General features: G+C 49.2%; 1 protein-coding gene across 2 annotated transcripts in view; it reads left to right on the plus strand.

The window, feature by feature from the left end:
- CD226 (CD226 molecule) overlaps window positions 1–21,418 on the plus strand; it is a 313,744-nt gene that overhangs the window by 164,368 nt on the left and 127,958 nt on the right. For both annotated transcript variants that reach the window (XM_069219898.1, XM_069219899.1), the window contains exon 4: window positions 10,137–10,242. In XM_069219898.1, the coding sequence (XP_069075999.1) occupies window positions 10,137–10,242 (106 nt within the window). The remainder of the gene's footprint in view (window positions 1–10,136; window positions 10,243–21,418) is intronic.

Below are 21,418 nucleotides of genomic sequence, written 5' to 3' on the forward strand. Positions count from 1 at the left end.
GCACAAATAAGGCCCCCCTATGCCACCCATTTTTTTTTCTTTAAAAATAAAAAATTATACTTACCTGAACTTACCTGAATGTCCCTGGGGTGGGTCCCTCCATCCTTGGGTGTCCTCCTGGGGTGGGCAGGGGTGGCAGGGGGGGTCCCTGGGGGCAGGGGAGGGCACCTGTGGGCTCATTTTGAGCCCACAGGCCCCTTAACGCCTACCCTGACCCAGGCGTTAAATAGTGGCGCAAATGCGTGGTTTTTTGACCCGCCACCTCCCGGGCGTGATTTTTGCCCGGGAGTATAAATACGACGCATTTGCGTCGCCGTCATTTTTTTAGACGGGAACGCCTTCCTTGCATCTCATTAACGCAAGGAAGGCGTTCACGCAAAAAAATTACGCTATTTGCCCATACTTTGGCGCTAGACGCGTCTAACGCCAAAGTATAAATATGGCATTCGTTTTGCGCCGAATTTGCGTCGAAAAAAACGACGCAAATTCGGCGCAAACGGAGTATAAATACGGGCCTCTATGCCTTTCCATTTATGATCTCAATCTAATGTGACACTATTCAGGAAAATGCTAAAAACCTGTTTTTTTCATCCCTCACCAAATAAGAATATACTTTATGGCTTCTTCTGAGGACCCGATAGCCAAGACGACGATCGGCATTCACGCACTTCATAAGCTTTTACTATCTTCCTTCCTTTCTTTTCCAAGATGACACCAATTTTGGAGGGTGTTTCCATACCCTCTCAACCTGTAAATGGATTTACTTTTGCTTCTGACAGGAGTAAATCTTTGATTTTTTTAAAGGCTGGATGTGAATTGGTCTTTGGTTTGTGAATACCAACAAATGTGTAAAGTTGTGGGTGTTCATAACAAACATTCTTCAGTTGAAAAGGTTTTGTTATACTCGTAAAATAAGCATATTTGGGTGTGTTTGCCAGACTCAGAGATGACAAAATCTTCCAGTTGTTGAATTCAAGGATCTTTCCTTAGTAAGTAGGAGTCAGGTAGCCAGTTCCCATTGGAAAGAGGTTGTACATTTATTTAAGAGGTTACAGTATAAGTTACAAGTTACTTAGTAAGGGAACCCCACCAGGGGCAGCATCCTTTACACTCAGCCCCCTCTCTCTAACTGACACACTCCTCCAGTCACTCAGCAACCTTCCATGACATCACACACACTGGCTGAGCAGAGCAAAGAACAATGGAGGTGTGCACAGAATGCATCACAAGCATAAAACAACAAGTGATGGACGGAATGCTGAACATTGTCAAACTATCACCCCTAGTCACAGATCTGGGTTTAATCCATCGTTTTTTTGCTGCCCATGCCATTCCAGTTTGGACCCAGCCATATGCAAATCAGTCTTGACCCTGTTCCCCATGGGAACAGTCCAGCCCGAACTGCTAGGCCAGGTCTTCCCTGGACTGGAAACAAGCATCCTGGGACCGGTTTCGGGGTTTCACCCCTCATCAGCCAGGGTAGCTTGAATCCAGTGGCATGGGAAGCACGGGACCCACGTCTGGGCATACCCTTCCCACTTAGGGCGACAAATGCAAAAACAACAAGTGATGGACGGAATGCTGAACATTGTCAAACATTCACCCCCAGTCACAGATCTGGGTTTAATCCATTGTTTTTTTGCTGCCCATGCCATTCCAGTTTGGACCCAGCCATATGCAAATCAGTCTTGACCCTGTTCTCCATGGGAACAGTCCAGCCCGAACTGCTAGGCCAGGTCTTCCCTGGACTGGAAACAAGCATCCTGGGACCGGTTTCGGGGTTTCACCCCTCATCAGCCAGGCTGGCTTGAATCCAGTGGCATGGGAAGCACAGGACCCACGTCTGGGCATACCCTTCCCACTTAGGGCGACAAATGCAAAAACAACAAGTGATGGACGGAATGCTGAACATTGTCAAACATTCACCCCCAGTCACAGATCTGGGTTTAATCCATCGTTTTTTTGCTGCCCATGCCATTCCAGTTTGGACCCAGCCATATGCAAATCAGTCTTGACCCTGTTCCCCATGGGAACAGTCCAGCCCGAACTGCTAGGCCAGGTCTTCCCTGGACTGGAAACAAGCATCCTGGGACTGGTTTCGGGGTTTCACCCCTCATCAGCCAGGCTAGCTTGAATCCAGTGGCATGGGAAGCACGGGACCCACGTCTGGGCATACCCTTCCCACTTAGGGCGACAAATGCAAAAACAACAAGTGAAGGACGGAATGCTGAACATTGTCAAACATTCACCCCCAGTCACAGATCTGGGTTTAATCCATCGTTTTTTTGCTGCCCATGCCATTCCAGTTTGGACCCAGCCATATGCAAATCAGTCTTGACCCTGTTCCCCATGGGAACAGTCCAGCCCGAACTGCTAGGCCAGGTCTTCCCTGGACTGGAAACAAGCATCCTGGGACTGGTTTCGGGGTTTCACCCCTCATCAGCCAGGCTAGCTTGAATCCAGTGGCATGGGATGCACGGGACCCACGGCTGGGCATACCCTTCCCACTTAGGGCGACAAATGCAAAAACAACAAGTGATGGACGGAATGCTGAACATTGTCAAACATTCAGCCCCAGTCACAGATCTGGGTTTAATCCATCGTTTTTTTGCTGCCCATGCCATTCCAGTTTGGACCCAGCCATATGCAAATCAGTCTTGACTCTGTTCCCCATGGGAACAGTCCAGCCCGAACTGCTAGGCCAGGTCTTCCCTGGACTGGAAACAAGCATCCTGGGACTGGTTTCGGGGTTTCACCCCTCATCAGCCAGGCTAGCATGAATCCAGTGGCATGGGAAGCACGGGACCCACGGCTGGGCATACCCTTCCCACTTAGGGCGACAAATGCAAAAACAACAAGTGATGGACGGAATGCTGAACATTGTCAAACATTCAGCCCCAGTCACAGATCTGGGTTTAATCCATCGTTTTTTTGCTGCCCATGCCATTCCAGTTTGGACCCAGCCATATGCAAATCAGTCTTGACCCTGTTCCCCATGGGAACAGTTCAGCCCGAACTGCTAGGCCAGGTCTTCCCTGGACTGGAAACAAGCATCCTGGGACCGGTTTCGGGGTTTCACCCCTCATCAGCCAGGCTAGCTTGAATCCAGTGGCATGGGAAGCACGGGACCCACGTCTGGGCATACCCTTCCCACTTGGGGCGACAAATGCAAAAACAACCAGTGATGGACGGAATGCTGAACATTGTCAAACATTCACCCCCAGTCACAGATCTGGGTTTAATCCATCGTTTTTTTGCTGCCCATGCCATTCCAGTTTGGACCCAGCCATATGCAAATCAGTCTTGACCCTGTTCCCCATGGGAACAGTCCAGCCCGAACTGCTAGGCCAGGTCTTCCCTGGACTGGAAACAAGCATCCTGGGACCGGTTTCGGGGTTTCACCCCTCATCAGCCAGGCTAGCTTGAATCCAGTGGCATTGGAAGCACGGGACCCACGTCTGGGCATAGCCTTCCCACTTAGGGCGACAAATGCAAAAACAACAAGTGATGGACGGAATGCTGAACATTGTCAAACATTCACCCCCAGTCACAGATCTGGGTTTAATCCATTGTTTTTTTGCTGCCCATGCCATTCCAGTTTGGACCCAGCCATATGCAAATCAGTCTTGACCCTGTTCTCCATGGGAACAGTCCAGCCCGAACTGCTAGGCCAGGTCTTCCCTGGACTGGAAACAAGCATCCTGGGACCGGTTTCGGGGTTTCACCCCTCATCAGCCAGGCTAGCTTGAATCCAGTGGCATGGGAAGCACAGGACCCACGTCTGGGCATACCCTTCCCACTTAGGGCGACAAATGCAAAAACAACAAGTGATGGACGGAATGCTGAACATTGTCAAACATTCACCCCCAGTCACAGATCTGGGTTTAATCCATCGTTTTTTTGCTGCCCATGCCATTCCAGTTTGGACCCAGCCATATGCAAATCAGTCTTGACCCTGTTCCCCATGGGAACAGTCCAGCCCGAACTGCTAGGCCAGGTCTTCCCTGGACTGGAAACAAGCATCCTGGGACTGGTTTCGGGGTTTCACCCCTCATCAGCCAGGCTAGCTTGAATCCAGTGGCATGGGAAGCACGGGACCCACGTCTGGGCATACCCTTCCCACTTAGGGCGACAAATGCAAAAACAACAAGTGAAGGACGGAATGCTGAACATTGTCAAACATTCACCCCCAGTCACAGATCTGGGTTTAATCCATCGTTTTTTTGCTGCCCATGCCATTCCAGTTTGGACCCAGCCATATGCAAATCAGTCTTGACCCTGTTCCCCATGGGAACAGTCCAGCCCGAACTGCTAGGCCAGGTCTTCCCTGGACTGGAAACAAGCATCCTGGGACTGGTTTCGGGGTTTCACCCCTCATCAGCCAGGCTAGCTTGAATCCAGTGGCATGGGATGCACGGGACCCACGGCTGGGCATACCCTTCCCACTTAGGGCGACAAATGCAAAAACAACAAGTGATGGACGGAATGCTGAACATTGTCAAACATTCAGCCCCAGTCACAGATCTGGGTTTAATCCATCGTTTTTTTGCTGCCCATGCCATTCCAGTTTGGACCCAGCCATATGCAAATCAGTCTTGACTCTGTTCCCCATGGGAACAGTCCAGCCCGAACTGCTAGGCCAGGTCTTCCCTGGACTGGAAACAAGCATCCTGGGACTGGTTTCGGGGTTTCACCCCTCATCAGCCAGGCTAGCATGAATCCAGTGGCATGGGAAGCACGGGACCCACGGCTGGGCATACCCTTCCCACTTAGGGCGACAAATGCAAAAACAACAAGTGATGGACGGAATGCTGAACATTGTCAAACATTCAGCCCCAGTCACAGATCTGGGTTTAATCCATCGTTTTTTTGCTGCCCATGCCATTCCAGTTTGGACCCAGCCATATGCAAATCAGTCTTGACCCTGTTCCCCATGGGAACAGTTCAGCCCGAACTGCTAGGCCAGGTCTTCCCTGGACTGGAAACAAGCATCCTGGGACCGGTTTCGGGGTTTCACCCCTCATCAGCCAGGCTAGCTTGAATCCAGTGGCATGGGAAGCACGGGACCCACGTCTGGGCATACCCTTCCCACTTGGGGCGACAAATGCAAAAACAACCAGTGATGGACGGAATGCTGAACATTGTCAAACATTCACCCCCAGTCACAGATCTGGGTTTAATCCATCGTTTTTTTGCTGCCCATGCCATTCCAGTTTGGACCCAGCCATATGCAAATCAGTCTTGACCCTGTTCCCCATGGGAACAGTCCAGCCCGAACTGCTAGGCCAGGTCTTCCCTGGACTGGAAACAAGCATCCTGGGACCGGTTTCGGGGTTTCACCCCTCATCAGCCAGGCTAGCTTGAATCCAGTGGCATTGGAAGCACGGGACCCACGTCTGGGCATAGCCTTCCCACTTAGGGCGACAAATGCAAAAACAACAAGTGATGGACGGAATGCTGAACATTGTCAAACATTCACCCCCAGTCACAGATCTGGGTTTAATCCATTGTTTTTTTGCTGCCCATGCCATTCCAGTTTGGACCCAGCCATATGCAAATCAGTCTTGACCCTGTTCTCCATGGGAACAGTCCAGCCCGAACTGCTAGGCCAGGTCTTCCCTGGACTGGAAACAAGCATCCTGGGACCGGTTTCGGGGTTTCACCCCTCATCAGCCAGGCTAGCTTGAATCCAGTGGCATGGGAAGCACAGGACCCACGTCTGGGCATACCCTTCCCACTTAGGGCGACAAATGCAAAAACAACAAGTGATGGACGGAATGCTGAACATTGTCAAACATTCACCCCCAGTCACAGATCTGGGTTTAATCCATCGTTTTTTTGCTGCCCATGCCATTCCAGTTTGGACCCAGCCATATGCAAATCAGTCTTGACCCTGTTCCCCATGGGAACAGTCCAGCCCGAACTGCTAGGCCAGGTCTTCCCTAGACTGGAAACAAGCATCCTGGGATCGGTTTTGGGGTTTCACCCCTCATCAGCCAGGCTAGCTTGAATCCAGTGGCATGGGAAGCACGGGACCCACGTCTGGACATACCCTTCCCACTTAGGGCGACAAATGCAAAAACAACAAGTGATGGATGGAATGCTGAACATTGTCAAACATTCACCCCCAGTCACAGATCTGGGTTTAATCCATCATTTTTTTGCTGCCCATGCCATTCCAGTTTGGACCCAGCCATATGCAAATCAGTCTTGACCCTGTTCCCCATGGGAACAGTCCAGCCCGAACTGCTAGGCCAGGTCTTCCCTAGACTGGAAACAAGCATTCTGGGACTGGTTTCGGGGTTTCACCCCTCATCAGCCAGGCTAGCTTGAATCCAGTGGCATGGGAAGCACGGGACCCACGGCTGGGCATACCCTTCCCACTTAGAGCGACAAATGCAAAAACAAAAAGTGATGGACGGAATGCTGAACATTGTCAAACATTCACCCCCAGTCACAGATCTGGGTTTAATCCATCGTTTTTTTGCTGCCCATGCCATTCCAGTTTGGACCCAGCCATATGCAAATCAGTCTTGACCTTGTTCCCCATGGGAACAGTCCAGCCCGAACTGCTAAGCCAGGTCTTCCCTGGACTGGAAACAAGCATCCTGGGACCAGTTTCGGGGTTTCACCCCTCATCAGCCAGGCTAGCTTGAATCCAGTGGCATTGGAAGCACGGGACCCACGTCTGGGCATAGCCTTCCCACAATGGAAAAGACGAAGAGAAATAAGGATAATTCTCCTCATTACGCGTCACTTAGGGAGGCATAGCACTCTGACGCATTCCTAGACCTACCACTAATGGTAAATCTGGGAATGTGCCAAAATCCATGGGTGGATGTGTGGGAACACCGACGGTCCACCCATTGAACACCTCCCTGGGGCCCAATAACGTAAGGCAGAGATTTGTGCTGCCTGGCGTCACTCCAGATTTATCAAGCCATGCAGGGCCTAGCAAGATGGGCTTGAGGAGCTTGATAAATCTCACTTACGTTTTGTGTCAACCTTGCGCTCCCTTGCGTGGTGCAAGGAAGATGCTAAACCTTAATAAAGCAGTCCATTGGTGCTGCAGAGACCACAACAGTTACAATGATGGCAGGGAGTTGAAAGCTTTTAGGACAGATATAGGACAAGCTGACTTTTCTTGAATGCATCTGTGTATGTATGTGGATATGTGTAAAGTGCAAACCAAGTCACAGAGCAACAGAGTGCTGTACAGGCCCATTGGCTAATAATACCATACATGTTGGCTTACAATGGGTTTGGCAAATCTGCTTTAGGCACTGAAGAACAGAGCTTCTTATGGTGTTTGGGTGCAGTGTTTTTATAACACATGACATCTTCAGCTCTTTCATAAATTTGAGGAAGGTTGGGGCAGTTGTGATGGATACTGGAATGTTGTTGGTCCTCGGTGCATACATGAAGAAATCTTGTTTCCCGGTGTCTGAACCCTTTTCAGAGGACCATGAGGCAAACAGGAGCTTCTGGGCTCAGCCATAGTGGTTGTGGCCTTTTACTCCTGATGTCAGGAGACCCAACCTGCTTTGGGCTCTGAGTAACTCGGACAAGCACTACCCTTTCAGCAGGGAGAGGTGCAAGGTGTACACAAACTCACAACTCAAAGCACGCGAAGGAACCACAATAAATGAACGTCCAGCCAAATACTTGTATTTATTTAAAAAAAGTATTACTTATATGTAAACACAAATTGAAATATGGCATAGATAAATAATACAGATAAACTGTCCATTTCCTTTTCAGCTCCATCTCCTTCCTGAGATGTTCCCAGGCCCCATTGACCAATGACCTTTTCAGAATCAAAGAATCCTTTTGAAGTGCACAAGAGAGCTTGGTTCTCCCTTCCTCCAGTGTGTCAGTGTCCTACCCAGCCCTCAGGAATGCAGTCAATCCACAAATCTGCACGTGATGGCTCCTCAGCCACCACATACCTTCCTCAAGACCCTTCCAATATCGAATCCACAGGCCTCCATGTACTCTATCACACAGTCACACATACATCACATCATAATCATGCACAAATGCAGGCTGTACAACGACACATGCTAACACCATGTTGGCCAAGAGAGAGTTAAGCACATAGCAACAGAACTTTGCACAAGTTGACTGGTAGTCCCCACTCCAGTGACACAGGTAAAAAGGCATGTTCACACTACTTTACCAAAGCAAGGTATACTTCCATCGGAGTGCTTATGCTACCTAAATCTTTGGTAAGTGTATGGGACTTTTCTGTCTCAACGGTTGGTTACTTATTTTAATAATTTCCTTGCATTTAATTTGGTTTTGCCTTGGCTGCAAGTTTGACAAGGTCCACCAGATATGTTTAGTTTGTCCAACAGCTAGTCAGAAGTACCATTCTTGGTAACCTGCTAGATGATGCATTTTGTTTTGTCAAGTTCCATAAAGGTGTGGATAATATACTTGAAGTTTATCATTTATTTTCATAAGACAATAAGTGATGTGTACCATATCTTTCAGGAGAACATGGAACAGGGTGATATCCTCATCCAGCTGTGATAGTATGAGGGCTGAGAAGACAATTCTGAAATCATTTTTAGAGATGAATGACTTCACTTTCGCTAAAGGAGAAAAGATGATACCATGCTGTCTTGGTCTTCTCCTGCTATGTTTTCCTTGTGGTCAGTGTTGTAGCTGAATCTGAGTGACTTGGCTCTGACTGCCAGTTGGAGTTGAACCCCTCTATCTCAAGGTTTGACTGAAGATTTCTGCTCAAAGCAACTCCCTGGGGACACGATCTATGAAGGAAGGTTACTGCCACCCCCTTTCCTTTTTCTAGCTTCATTGGGGTTGTTACAAGCAGCAGACAGCAATCTCAGTTCACTATGCCTAGACAGCCTCTGCTGAATAATTGGATAATGCAACGGGGTTTGTATAAGCATAGTGCAGAACGTTCATAATGGTCTACAGCGCTACTGACAGCTGATTCCCATGCTGTGGTGTTTGGCTCATTACTTACTGATGTGCAACAAAAATGTGTTTACTGAAATCAGGTGTGCCAGTGCTCTCTGTTGAAATACAATATGCACCCCAAATGCTCCGTATCATTTTTCATGCACGTTTCCAGAAAGCTTCTATTTACTGTTAGTAATGTACTGATTAGGGCGACTCTTTGGGTGGAAAATGCTGCTACCGTAGTTTTGTTTCTCTTTTATTTCTTGTGACTTGCAAGGGAGTAGCTCTCAATAATGCAGCAGGTGCAGTGGCACTGGGGGCTTGGTTCATGAGCCCTAATTATTACACAAACAGCAGTCAGACGTCCATTCCCCTTCTTGCAGTAGGCCCGTTGTATCCTTGCTGCGCCAATGGTGACCTGTTCCTACGGGCCAAACCAGTAGCCATCCCGGGACCCGCTCTCATATTCTGTGGTACCTTGATGCAGGGAAGGTTTACAACACGTCCGTAGGCACCAGTGTGTTTGATCCAAAATTAAAGAATGTATCAACTACACATTGTCTGCAGAGACCTCATCCTCAGGCATTGGCTGCACTGGGAACAAACAAGGTAGGCGCTTCTGGTGCACCATCTACGGTCATGAAACGTGACCTATGGTAGTCGGGGCCTGACTGGGGAACTAAAACCAACCCTGGAAAAAAGCTCAAACGAACCTAGCTCCTTTTGTCTCTTCGTGCAATTTCTCTTTTGCCATCCATCCTCCCTCTCTTCTCCCTCTTCTTCCCCTCTGATTGCTTTCGCTCTACCTTCCTCCCCTCGTCCTCCATTTCTCTCTATCTTTTAAGCCTCCCTGTGCCTGCTGCAAGCGACAGAGGAAACAATTCCCTTGAAACGGGCCTCCATGGGGGCTGCAGTCCACGGGGAAATGCCTGGTGAAATGAAAGCCGATCTGACCCTGATAGGATCCCAAAATGAGTCCACCCTTTTCAGCAGATGCGCGCTGATTTGTCTTATTAGTTCAATTACACAATTTAACCAATAAATATACCATATCCTCCTTAGTCTTGATAAACACATTCGCTATTACAGTACCATCTGTAATGTATTATACTTTGGCGTACTGATACAAATATGTCATACATTTATATATGTGTGAACAATGTAAATGTTTTTTGTACAAACTAATTATGTTATCTTTTGTATAGGTTCTAGTCATTCTAGCAACATTATTTTCGTTTTTGGAAGTGCAGCTGCACTCACTGTACTTATGATAATAATTCTCATCAGCATCATCGTCACTTGTCTGAAAAAGTAAGTGGAGTATTTGCACAAATTAAGCATTATTGAAACACGCATGCCAATACTCATTGTTCTTCATTTATTGTTCCTATTGTTTTTGCTGAGCATTATTTGTCATGATCTGATGTAGTATGTTTTGGAACCGAAGTGTCTTTGTTAGTATATCGTAAATATTGTCTTAAATACCGCTTATAAAAATATTTCCCCATTGGAGTTAATAATAAAACATCTCTACCCAGTGTAACAATACTTTTAATACTAGGCCAGACAATACGTCTGCATACAATATTGTAACAAAAACTGTCCGATATCAGAATCGAAATTTAAGTAACCAGTAAAGATATTAGCACTTATCCAAGCAAATGGGCACTCCCTCCTTTGACGTACAGGCATCTACATAATATAAATTGCATCTTGTTATGTACATATCGGTAAAAAGTGGTATTGAATGGAGAACTCACATCATCTACGATTATCCGACCACAAAGCTTAAGGAAAAGTAAGATTTTTTTTGCTTCTCCTATGTTTGAAATACATTTTATATTTTAAGCGATCGAAAAGAATTGCATGTTCTTTTGAAAACATTTGTTAGCGATAGTTTCTCAGGAATAACCACATGGTAAAATCGGAGACGTTTAAAGGCATGGGCAAAGTGGGCTCTGGCCCAGGTTCCCAGACCTTCTGGGCCCCTCAGATAGAGTCAGCTCTGTTCTGCAGAGAGTCTGGCCCTCATGACCTTAAATAATTCTTAAACAGATTATTTTCAATACCATTTTCCTTTACTTTATTTGTAACGCAGGTGAAGTGTGAGATTTATTACAGATATATTGCAGAGCAATGTTGTGTTCATGTTTCATGCAGCATCCATAAAAAACGTTCTTTTATATCAAAACAGGACCTCACATATCAGAATTGGGACGGTAGATTATTTGCAATAATATTAGTGGGCCGCTGCTGTGTTATAATTTGAAAACATAGGTCACTATCTCTGAATATTAGATGGAAACACATTTAGAACTTGGAGGAGTATGTCTGTGCACTGTTAGTGACCTTGCCAAAGCGTGCATGCAGCAGCTGACATTGGATAATAAATAATAATAAAAAGCTGTTCCGTTCAGGGGCCCCCAAAGTACGTTTGGCCTAGCGCCCCCAAAATCCTTAGGATGTCCCTATGTAAACTTTATGCATGCAGATTATCAACCAGGTAGAAAGTTCCACCTTGAGAAATCTGATTGACATATATAACGGCACAAAGATTGTAGTAATGTAAGGGATTCATTGATGTTTTTAAGAAGAAAGTCGGGGGCCTTAGAGGAACTCTAATGTTTACAATACACGAGAAAAGCCTCCACCACATTTTTGTGGCATGCTTCAAAACTCTGAGGACCCCATCCTGAACAAGTGATGGATGCCATCAGGGTAGCCTCAACCTCAATGTGAGGGAGTTTAAGATAAATGTTACTTGATAAGCAAAAGATCCAGAAGAAAGTGAAAACTGCCTCTGGTTATACCCAAAGCAAGTGGGGTTCAAGCTTTCTCGTATATTTTAAATAAATGAGTGTTCCTGGAAGCCCCCTGCCATTCTTTTAAAAAAGTCATTTTATCCGTTACATTGTTGTATCCTTTGTGTGGTTTATGAATGTAAAGAGAACAGGCGATAATGTCTATGCCCTCTAATTCTGGGACACTCATTCGAATATACTCATGTTATGTTTTCCTTCCCTGGGGGAAAATATTTTTTCCTGTGTTAAAACCGGTTCTTGACCAACGCCCTCATTACATTTGCGGATGTTGCCTCTGGAATCCCATCTCAGAAACACACTTACATCTTACTTTGAGTGGAGTAAATTTGAGAGTGTTTCAAGGGTTAAGAACTACCTGTAAAACATAAGTGGATTCCGACAATCCTACATGGTCATGGGTGTTCACACATTTCTAGATTTATGTTCTCCCTGAGATGGCACAAAAGTCCGACACTAACATTAAATTTGTATTGTGAAATTTACACCATTCTGGTCAATGTCCATATGTGGGAACAGCATGAACCTGGATGCCTTTACTTTGAGGCAGATCTGCAGCTTTCCAATTTGAAACTGTAACCATGTCTGTTGAAGGTCACTTTACTCGCCACTATCTTTCCCGCCTGCCTTAATGAATGTCACTGATGCTTTGTGCTCTGTGCACTTTTATGAGGTTGCTGCATTGCCCTTGGTATTCCTACTGTTGCAGTTTCTTGCCCCCTTTCATTGTAAGGAGCTGATGATGTCAGAAATTTAAAGAACATTTTGATTGGAGTCCGGTGAGACCAAGCCTGGTGCTCAGTTGGCATCTAGTAATGTAAAGAAAATGTATCAGGAGCAAAGAAAAGCAAGCGCAGGAGACCGCACTTGGGGCCATATTTATACTTTTTGACGCAAAACTGCGCTAACGCAGTTTTGCGTCAAAAAAATTAGCGCCGGCTAACGCCATTCTGAAGCGCCATGCGGGCGCCGTATTTAATCAATGACATTAGCCGGTGTTAGCCGCCGGCGCTGCCTGGTGTGCGTGAAAAAAAACGACGTACACCAGGCAGCGCCGGCGTAGGGGGATATGGAGCTTGGGTGCCAAAAAATGGGGCAAGTCAGGCTGAGGCAAATTTTTCGCCTCAACCCGATTTGCGCCATTTTTTTCGACTCCCAACCCCCTTAGAAATGACTCCGGTCTTAGCAAAGACAGGAGTCATGCCCCCTTGCCCAATGGCCATGCCCAGGGGACTTCTGTCCCCTGGGCATGGTCATTGAGCATAGTGGCATGTAGGAGGGCACAAATCAGGCCCCCCTATGCCACAAAAAAAATAAAAAATAAAAACTTACCGGAACTTACCTTAATGTGCCTGGGATGGGTCCCTCCAGCCTTGGGTGTACTCCTGGGGTGGGCAAGGGTGACAGGGGGTGTCCCTGGGGGCATGGGAGGGCCCCTCTGGGCTCCTTCCGAGCCCACAGGTTCCTTAACGCCTGCCTTGTCCAGGCGCTAAAAAACGGCGCAAAAGCGGCCGTACGTCATTTTTTTTGACCTGCCCACTCCCGGGCGTGAATTTTGCCTGGGATTGTAAATACGCCGCACATGCCTCGGAGTCAGTTTTTTAGACGGGAACGCCTACCTTGCATATCATTAACGCAAAGTAGGTGTCCACGCAAAAAAATGACGCTAACTCCATGGACTTTGGCGCTAGACGCGTCTAACGCCAAAGTATAAATATGGAGTTCGTTTTGCGTCGGAATTGCGTAAAAAAAAACGACTCAATTCCGGCGCAAACAGAGTATAAAATGCCCCTTGGTTTAAAAAAAAAGTTTTGCTGTGCATTCCCCTGATCAGCTGTGATTTTTAGGGCAAAACATTTAATAAAAATGCTTTATTGTCTTGGTGGTGTTCTAGGGGGGGCCCAGCAGCAGGGCTGGGAGGGGTCAGGGTATTCCTACGCTGCCCCCTTTCCTTTTTTAACACTTTTTTGAGGACTCTCTGTGTGAATAGTTCTTCACCAGACCTGTTGACAGTTTTTTTGCTGCATATATTGCATTGGACAAATTCTAGGAATAACTTTCTTTTCTCCTGAAGAGATGGAGAAATATTTTCAAATGGAGGAATTCTTTGGAGGTGCTAAGCCTTTTTCTTTTTCGTCCTGCTCTTACCCTTCTCTTCTATCTTATGCAGACAATATCTTAACTTTGAAACTATCTTCTTTTGAAGGAAAGGAAGAAAAAACGATGGAGCTGTGGTTTTGAGTCTACCCCTAGGGGGATGCAAAATCCAAATAACTGATTTAGGGTATGGTTCACGTCTAATCCCCGCATAATGGTTAGATGCCTATGGAGATTTGGCTGCAGCGCCCTAAAGTAACTATAACTCACAACCTCACCATGCACAGCTAATTAACCCACATATTACTTAATTTATGACATCTTCTATGGCATCATTGATATTACGACTGTAACATTTTCAATAAAATTATTGATGAGAAAACTGTGCATGGCGAGAGCACTGTTAGAGATACTTTAGGGCACGAGTCATAGTTACTTGAAATAAGTCTAACTATAACTGCTGAAATTCTATGGTTTTGTGCGTGTAAATTCAGAACCTAACTATAATGCCCCTGGAACCTTTGTCTTTTTCAGTGAATATATACATATAGATATAGACATAGAAATAGATATAGATAAAGCTATAGCTATAGCTATGTAGATATAGATATATATTAGCAACTAGTGGTCTTCAGAAGGTAGTTATGGTTAGGACCTAGTTTACCTAGCTTCCACAGACAAAGCATTTTTTGATTTGCTAATAACTGTGGCTCCATTTGACAAATAGTCACAAAATTTCCAACACTAGTGTACCAGTTAATTCAGTTGCTCTCTTGAAAGTTTTTGGGGTGATTCATCAAGCAGGGGCTTAGAAAAAGGGGGGAGGGTCCCAAAACAACTTTTCCTAATGAAATTTCCCATAGGGGTTACGAGCGCGCCACGAAATCCTAGCTATTATCAATACTGAATAGTGGATCCTGCGCTAGAGGACGATGGATCGAAGCGACACAGGTTTGAGGGGATGTCAACAATGGGAGGAGTGAGGACCTTCAACATCAACAACATTCAATATTATAAAGCTTCAGTCAATAACTACACCAGTTTAGTAATAAGAATTCAAAGATTTAGGTGATCATTACAACCCTGGCGGACGGTGTTAAAGTGGCGGTAAACCGCCAACAGGCCTGCAGTTAAAAAATTGGAATTACGACCGTGGCGGAAACGGCCAACAAAGACAGCCACTTTAATTCTCCGGCTGCCACAGAGGTACAAACAAACAGCTTGGCGGTCACCGCCAACAGACAGGCGGAGGACAATGTACCGCTCACAGTATCACAACCTACCAATCCGCCACCTTTTCCGGGGTGGATTCACTGCGGACAAAAACACTGCGGAAACAGGACCTCGAAGGGAAAACGCTCACCTCTACACACCCCACGAGGAATCAGGATGCCATGGAAGCAGAGCTGCAGATCTTGCCAGCCCTTATCTTCTTGCTCCTCTACCAGGAGCACGAACGCCCGCGGCTAAGACCACGGTGAGTACTGCACCTACGACTCATGGGAGGGGTGAGGGAAAAAACAGGGACACACACACGCAACACGCAACACCCCCACCCTCACCCTCACCCACCACAACACACACACTAATACATCATGATAAATTATAGTTACACCCCCTAACCCCCCGGAAGAATGCAAAGACAAAAGAAAATTAGTGTAACCATTGTAATATATTAAAATCCAGTACGCAAAAATATTTATACACTATAAACAAAATATACACCAAGAATAGTAGTCCAGGTAGTGCTCCATTGAAGTCTGTGGAACACTGGGCCCACAAGGTATGGGCGAGGCCCACACAAGATCCCCGACCATGACGGAGAGAACACAGAAGGGGCATCAGATAGCAATAAAACAGGCAAATCAGGGGGAGGGAAAGGGGGGGCACCTCAGACGGTTGAGTGCACGGCGCCAAATCCATGAGGGGGCCACATGCCCACTGTGCAATCCTGGGGAGTGCAAAGCCACAGTCTCTCAAGTCTCTACAGTGGGTGGTTTGCCCACTGTTCAATCCTGGGGAGTGCAAAGCCACAGTCCCACAAGTCTCTACAGTGGGTGGTTTGCCCACTGTTCAATCCTGGCGTGTGTAAAGCCACAGTATCTCAAGTCTCTACAGTGGGTGGTTTGCCCACTGTTCAGTCCTGGGGAGTGCAAAGCCACAGTCTCACAAGTGGATGACAGTCTCCACTGGTTCTGGAGGGGGCCTGGTCCCCAGAGTGCTTCATCCTGCCAAGGACTGAGGTAGTGGATGTATCTCTCCACTGGTTCTGAAGGGGGTATGATGCCCAGAGTGCTTCATCCTGTCAAGGACTGAGGTAGTGGATGTATCTCTCCACTGTTTCTGGAGGGGATATGGTTCCCAGAGTGCTTCATCCTGCCAAGGACTGAGGTAGTGGATGTATTTCTCCACTGGTACTGGAGGGGGCTTGGTGCCCATAGTGCTTCATCCTGCCAAGGACTGAGGTAGTGGATGGATCTCTCCACTGGTTCTGGAGGGGGCATGGTGCCCAGAGTGCTTCATCCCGCCAAGGACTGAGGTAGTGGATGTATCTCTTCACTGGTTCTGGAGGGGGCCTGATGCCCAGAGTGCTTCATCCTGCCAAGGGCTGAGGTAGTGGATGTATCCCTCCACTGGTTCTGGAGGGGGCCTGGTGCCCAGAGTGCCTCATCCTGCTCGTGACGGACTCAGTAGCGTCAGTGTCCTTGGCGCTCATGGGCCAGCAGTGCATGTGGCGGCGGTGGCCTGTTCAGCGGTGCTTGTGGCGGCGGGGTCCTGTTCAGCGGTGCTTGTGGTGGCTGTGTCCTGTTCAGCTGTGCTTGTGGCGGCGGTGCCCTGTTCAGCGGTGCTTGTGGCGGCGGTGCTCTGTTCAGTGGTGCTTGTGGCGGCGATGTCCTTTGCAGTGACTCAGCTGCTGGCGGTCCTTCATGGCCCAGCGGGGCTGGTGCTGGCAGTCCTGTCTGGCCCAGCGTGGCTGGTGCTGGCGGTCCTCTCTGGCCCAGTGGGGCTGGTGCTGGTGGTCCTGTCTGGCCCAGCGGGGCTGGTGCTGGTAGTCCTGTCTGGCCCAGCTGGCGGTCCTCTCTGGCCCAGCGGGGCTGGTGCTGGCGGTACTCTCTGGCCCAGCGGGGCTGGTGCTGGCGGTGGTCCTCTTGGGCAGCAGGACAGGTGCTGGCGGTGGCCTCTTGGGCAGCAGGGCAGGTGCTGGCGGTGGCCTCTTGGGCAGCAGGGCAGGTGCTGGTGGTGGCCTCCTGGGCAGCGGGGATGATGGCAGTGGGGATGATGGCGGTCTTCTCCGCCGTGCTGCTCTTCCCAGACCTGCTGACTTTCTTGTGCCCCTTCCCTACCTTGGAAGGTGTTGCAGCTGACTCCACACTTCCACCTGTACCCCTGGGAGCGGCTTTGGTGGCTGGAGTTTTCCCCCTCTCCCGCCGGGCACTGTCCATCTTTTGATGCTTGACAGGTGGGGGACTGTCCGTGCTGTGGCTCCGTGCCACACTGGCTGCCCTGGTGGACGGTGCACTCCAGATTCCGATGACTACAGGCACCACTGGTCCCGGAGTTGTTGTGGCTGAGGTGCTAGGTTGGGACCTGGAGAGTTGGGCCCTAGGAGACGTACGGGGTGGGGGAGGTGTGGGAAAGAGGTCAAGATTGGACAGGAAAAGCATTTTGGAAACACTGGGACGGGTAGCTGGAGGGGGTTTGGGAGTGGAGGAAGAGGTTGTGGTTGTAGGAGGTGTTCGTTTGGTGACTTTGGGTGCACGTGCATGCGCTGGAGGCTGTCGTGAGGTGGATGGCTGTGGGGTGTGCCTGCATTTGTGTATCTTGGGAGGTGGCGTCACAGACACACTGGGACAGGACACGGGACGTGTGAATGGCAGTGGGGGTGGTGACTGCACGTGATTGGGGTGTGGTGGTGTGTGTGCTGGTGATGGCAGTAGTGGCTGTAGATGTAGTGCATGCAGGTGTGAGCGGAGACGAGACTGGGAAGGAGGAGGGAGACGAGGAGGAGGGGGACACAGTAGGGGCAGTGGATGTTGGTGTGTCTGCATGTGTGTGATGCTTGCGTGAGTGCCTGTGGGATGTGTGGTGCTTATGTTTGACTGAGCTTCCTTTGTGTGTTGACGTGTGTTTATGCTGGTCTGAAGGTGTGCTTGGGATAGGCTGAGGTACAGGCAATTGGGTCTGGGTGGAGGAAGTTGGAGGGGGGAGGCTAAAGACAGGGACAATGGCTGCCATCAGTGCTGTGGCCAGAGTCTGAAAAGCTCGCTGAAGGGCTGCCTGACCAGAATGAATGCCCTCCAGGAATGCATTTGTTTTTTGCAACTGCCTTTCTACACTCTGGATGGCATTCAAAATGGTAGACTGCCCAAAAGTGAGGGACCTGAGGAGGTCAATGGCCTCCTCACTGAGGGCAGCAGGGGTGACTGGGGCAGGGCCTGAGGTGCCTGGGGCGAAGGTGATGCCCACCCTCCTGGGTGAGCGGGCACGGGGCAAAGGCTGAGGGGCTGCTGGGAGGGCGGTGCTGGTAGGGGGGGTGGCAGCTTTACCTGTAGATGTGGGGGGCACAGATGTTGCAGCCACCAGAAGGGAGCTCCCATCAGAGGACGAGTCCGTGTCACTGGTGTCAGCTCCTGTCCCCGCCGTGGAGCTCCCCTCGCCCTCTGTCCCACTGGTGAACTCCGAGTCCATTGCCTCGCCCTCCAGGGCAATGTGGGATGCAGCTCCCTCCTGCTCCGTTGCCACTGCTCCTCCGTCTGATGATGCTAATGCACACAAGAACAGGGAGACCACAAGAAGGGGGGACGACAGAAGAAAGACATGTTGAGTGCATGCATTACAGCTACCGTTGGCGGACACGACAGACACAGAAGCCCCCTGCACTACGTCGCGCACTTGGCCTCCACTGTTTAATCCCTGGGACATGGCGTACAAGGCTATGGATGACATCTGCGCACATAGATGACACAGGTGCCTGACTAGGCGTACTTGGCACTGTACACAGGTGGGGTGGGGTACCACAGGCTCTGCCAGAACAAGGGGACCTTGCCTCCTAAACTCACCCTGGCCTAGGGAAACCCACAGCCCACCTCCCCCACCCAGACACCTCCACTGTGCGCAAAATCAGCAGAATGAGAGTGTACTCACCGCCTTGTGGCTGCTGTGATGCCCTCAAGCGCCCATCCAACTCAGGATACGCCACCGCCAGGATCCTGATCATCAGGGGGGTCATGGTGCGACAGGCACCCCTCCCACGTTGGGAGGCCATCCCCAGCTGGGCCTCCGCCTTCTTCTTGCTCCCATCTTTTCCGTCAGTGGGTGCTCCGTCTGTGGTAGACCCCCAGGATCCGGACGTCCTTGGCGATGGCACGCCAAATATCTTTTGTCTGGTGGGCGCTGACCTACAGGAATTGTACAGGGGGAAAAGAAAAGTTATTACCAAATACACCGTCACAGTCATTGGCCCCCATCCCTACCCTTGCCATGATGCACATGCACTCACCGTCGTTTCATGCACGCCTCAATCTCCCATCCCCCCATCTTTCATCCACCCCACTCCACACAGGCATAGCCCATAGAGCATTCTCCCAGTGTATTTACCTGTTTGTCTGGAGGACCGTAGAGTAGCGTGTACTGGGGGAGGACCCCATCCACAAGTTTCTCCAACTCCTCGGATGTGAAGGCAGGGGCCCTTTCCCCAGTCGCACAAGCCATTGTCTCTTCCAGACCGAGGTCCCAGCAGCACTTGGAGTGTAGGTCCTCTCCTGTCGAAGATCAGGTATCGAGTGATTGTACAGATAGAAAATATCGGTCACGTCCGCAGCAGTGCGTACCGTCACCGCCGGGGTACATCGTCATTGGCTCCTGGGACCCATAGGGTCCAATGTTAACCAATGCAGCATTGCGCTGCGGTCTTCGACCGCCTACCACGACGGTGTACAACGCCAGCGCAGTTACCTCACATCCTATTGTCCCACTTTACAGGTCATAGCATCAGGGATGTCCCAGCCTATGTTTTCCAACGTGTTGTCCAGAGAGTTGTCTGCCCTGCTGAAACACATGCAGAGCTACATCGTTTTCCCTCAGGTGGAGGATTTGCCTACAGTGAAAGGAGACTTCTATGCCCTTGGACATATCCCCAACATCATAGGTGCCATTGATGGGACCCATGTGGCTTTGGTACCCCCCGCAGGAGTGAACAGGTGTACAGAAATCGGAAGAGTTATCATTCGATGAATGTGCAGATGGTGTGTTTGGCAGACCAGTACATCTCCCATGTTAATGCCATGTGGCTCAGTGCATGACGTCTACATCCTGCGGAATAGCAGCATCCCTTATGTGATGGGTCAACTCCAGAGGCACCGTGTGTGGCTAATAGGTGAGCACCTGGAAGCAAGTCAGTGGGAATGGTTGTCTGGGTCTGGGATATCCCTCCAGGTTAGTGTGTGTCTAACAGTTGTCCCTCGCCATTTTCAGGTGACTCTGGTTACCCCAACCTGTCATGGCTACTGACCCCAGTGAGGAATCCCAGGACAAGGGCAGAGGAACGCTACAATGAGGCCCCTGGGCAAACTCGGCGGATAATAGCGCGGACCTTCGGCCTCCCAAAGGCCAAGTTCAGGTGCCTCCATATGACAGGTGGATCCCTATTCTACTCACCAAAGAAGGTGTGCCAGATCATCGTTGCCAGCTGTATGCTTCACAACTTAGCTTTGCAACAACAGGTGCCTTTTCTGCAGGAGGATGGTCCAGATGGCGGTGTTGTTGCAGCTGTGGAGCCTGTGGACAGTGAAGACGAGGAAGCAGAAGAAGAGAACATGGACAACAGGAACTCAGTGATCCTGCAATATTTCCAGTGAGACACAGGTAAGAATACAAACCTGCCTACTACATGTACTTTAACACTACTACCTCTCTACTGTCTATCGTTTTCACCCAGTGTATGGTCACTGAGTTGTCACTTTCTCTTACGATTTCAAAGATGTGTGTCCCACAGTGTGACATCTGCTTTGTTTCCTCATGGACTAGAGCTGTGTGACATAGGTATGTTGACATTACAATTGAAAGAGCATTTTCCAACAGTAATTGCTAATACACTATTCCGAAATCACAGACTGACTCCAGATTGTTTTGTGCTTCAAGGGTGTTTAATTAAGTGCTCAATATTGGTGGGGGTTGTAAAATGGTGAGGGGTTATGGAGTAATGTCCATGGCAGAGTCCAGTCTATTAGTCTCACAGGTGCATTGCCCAAATGGGCATAGGAAGTGGAGCTGGGGCAGTTTGAGGATGGTCAGGGTGACAAAGTGGAACAGAAGGATGGCATTCAGGGTGGTCTCATTTCTTGGCGGGGGTCTTGGCATTGTTCTATGTCTTTGTCCTAGATCTCAGGGACCGTTTGCGGGATGGTTCTCCCTCTGCAGGGGTTGGGGTGCTGGTGTGGTGGTCCTGTGGCGGTGCCTCCTGTCCACTAGCGCCGGCGGAGGTGGTGGGCAGTTCATCGTCCATGCTGGTGTCAGGGACCCCTTTTTGTGCCACAGTGTCCCTCCTGGTGTTGAGTACTTCCTTCAGCACC

This window comes from Pleurodeles waltl, chromosome 2_2, assembly GCF_031143425.1.
Source record: "Pleurodeles waltl isolate 20211129_DDA chromosome 2_2, aPleWal1.hap1.20221129, whole genome shotgun sequence".
NCBI lineage: Eukaryota > Metazoa > Chordata > Amphibia > Caudata > Salamandridae > Pleurodeles > Pleurodeles waltl.